This window comes from Alosa pseudoharengus, unplaced genomic scaffold (assembly GCF_046254945.1).
Source record: "Alosa pseudoharengus isolate Yale_2024_CS ecotype anadromous, Long Island Sound unplaced genomic scaffold, YU_APseudo_1.1 YU_APseudo_1.1_scf_256, whole genome shotgun sequence".
In the NCBI taxonomy this organism is placed as follows: domain Eukaryota; kingdom Metazoa; phylum Chordata; class Actinopteri; order Clupeiformes; family Clupeidae; genus Alosa; species Alosa pseudoharengus.
In genome coordinates this window covers 17,501-20,000 of record NW_027468699.1, presented here as the reverse complement: position 1 = coordinate 20,000, position 2,500 = coordinate 17,501, and the positions used below count along the sequence as shown (strand labels likewise).

The 2,500-nt window shown below is 50.7% G+C and overlaps 1 protein-coding gene across 1 annotated transcript in view; it reads right to left on the bottom strand.

The window, feature by feature from the left end:
* LOC143099245 (transformation/transcription domain-associated protein-like) overlaps positions 1-2,500 on the bottom strand; it is a gene marked incomplete at its 5' end in the record, with an annotated part of 26,848 nt that overhangs the window by 6,852 nt on the left and 17,496 nt on the right. Inside the window, one exon of the mRNA XM_076262339.1 lies at positions 1,259-1,524. Coding sequence (XP_076118454.1) covers positions 1,259-1,524 — 266 coding nt within the window. The remainder of the gene's footprint in view (positions 1-1,258; positions 1,525-2,500) is intronic.

The window sequence follows — 2,500 nt, the reverse complement described above, 5'->3', positions numbered from 1 at the left end:
AATCCGAGACACTAATTCAACCCACGAGTGCCTAAGGGCTGCTCCTGCCAAACACAAGTTCAGACTTGGATGATCTACCAGTGCACATCATCCGTTTCCATTACAATGGCATTGCTAGTGTACTGACACACACACACACACACACACACACACACACACACACACACACACACACACACACACGCCCCCCCCCCCCCCAGCCAACCAACCCTTTTCCAGTCCCTGCTGGGGGACTGTGGGGGGTGTGAGGGCAGGCTCTTTATTGCCTTCCAAATTAAGCCTGGAGGTCTGACAGGAGAGGGGGACCCCCGCGGCTCCATCACCCACAGAGAGAGGGGGGGGGGGGGGGTTGGGGAGGGGGGGGGGGGGGGAGAGGGGGGCTAATCAGTCCATCCGAGAGGTGAGGGATGAGTTATGACGAGCAAAGAAAGATTGGAGCAGGCACAATGGCTAGGGAGAAGAGGTGGAGACAGAGAGGGAGCTAGAGAGGGAGAGGTGGAGAGATATTAGGAGAGGTGGAGAGAGGTAGAGGGAGAGAGAGAGAGAGAGAGAGAAAGAAAGAAAGAAAGAAAGACAGGAGGAAATGATGGCAGTGAATATGTAAATAGGTAAATGAATCAGAGAACATGAATGAAAGACCAACAGTGAAAAAGGCTAAAAGAGGGAGAAAGAGAAGCTCTTTCTAAAGCCAATGGCACGTTAACGAGCAGTGCTCTGCTGGGCCGTCCCTTATTGACCAGAGCTGTAGCAGCCCTCTCACAGCCAATCAGGAGCCGGTCAGCGTGCTGGCCGAGGGGCCATAATGAGAGCAGGCTGACTCAGATCAGCAGAGGGGATCAGTGGAGGGCACGACCAAAATAAAACATACGGAAATCAAATAAGAGGGGCCGCCCAGGGGCAATAACCACATTAAAGAGCAGTAATAGCCACGCAAGATCTAACTGGCTTGTTTGGGATCTTAGGAATCCCATCTTGGGATGTGACGCAATGGAAAAGCAATAATGAGCCATAAACAGGACATTTGCGGGAAGTTCAGACTACAATGCATAAACTAAAAGACGTTCCGAATAAACAGCTTGCTTTGATACAATGCAATGTGTCTGTCTAAAGACATAGCAACCAAGGATATTACATTTATACATTAATATATACATTAATATTCATTAATATACATAATACAGAGTAAGACTTTCTAGGGGCAAACAAATAATACAGTCAAATCAAACGGGCAGAAGTTCATCAGGGTGGGGCTGCGTACCTGCATGCACTCATTCTTGCCCATGACACCGGCCAGCTGCAGGTAGCACTTGACCTGCTGGCGGATCTTCTGGAAGCAGTCGACGATGGGCACCGTGGGGATGGTGTGGATGCGGGTCAGGATGTCCAGCGCCACGTTGACCAGGCCCTGCTTGCGCGCGATCTTGCCGTACTGGATGATGGCGGAGGCGGAGGCGTGCACGCCCAGCATGGCGTTGTTGGTGTTGGGGTCGTGCTGCGTGTTGGTCTCGTACGCAGACACGATGGCTAGGAGAGTGAAAGGGTTTAAAGGTGAACCGAGTTATTTAAATTATTTAAGTATAAACATTCCATTTATTCATATGTTTTAAGGAGCTTCACAGCTTACACACACACAATCAGCTATCAAGTGTTCAAATGCTGCTGGAACCCAATGAGCTTTGGGAAATATAAAATGGTAAACCCTACATAAAATGTTAAAAGCAAAATGTGTCTATTTAATGTAGCTAATTTTGATTAATCCGTTGCGTGCTACCCTTTGGTAACATGGAATTAGTGCAACAGTGACTCAACAGCCCACCTAAAGCAGCTACAGCTGCCGTTTGCTTTCTCGTTCGCCTTTCAGAAGGCTGGCGCATGTTCCCCCACCTACAGTAGGAGTTCATCTGAGCGCTCACATCCGCATAACTCAAGAGAGTTACTGCACTTGAACCGTGTCTTGGAGGCAGCCGACGCTTCACATCAGCCGTGCTTGGGAGCCGATTCCCTAACCTTGACCGCGCGGGCCTCTCCGCTTTACAAATCGCCGATTACCAGGGTTCGCGAGCAGGGTTTCGCCGACAAAAGAGTGGGCGCTGAACAGTGGCTCTCGAGCCTCTCCGTGTTTGGTGCACCAAAAAAAAAAAAAAAAAAAAGTAAATAAGGAGAAAAATGGGCCGTTGCACGCTCAGCGGCGGTTTGCATTCATATCACCCGTCGTTAAGATTCGTATTAGCAACCAACGCGCTTGTCCTACACGACTATACGCCGGAGCCTGAAGGCTTTTTCGAGACCTCGGTGGCACTGGCTGCAAAGTGACGAGGCGTTCGGAAGGCACAGGCAGGTCTCCGCGCGAGAGGAGATAATGGCCATTAATAGTCCAGCGCTGCCTGGATAGCTGGAGGAGAGCTGCCGAGGTCGCGCCTCGCTGAAGGAGTGTGCGTGACCTGCGCCGGTCCATTATTCCGGTTAGCACAGCTGCCCGTGCCAGAGCTGACCTGGTCAT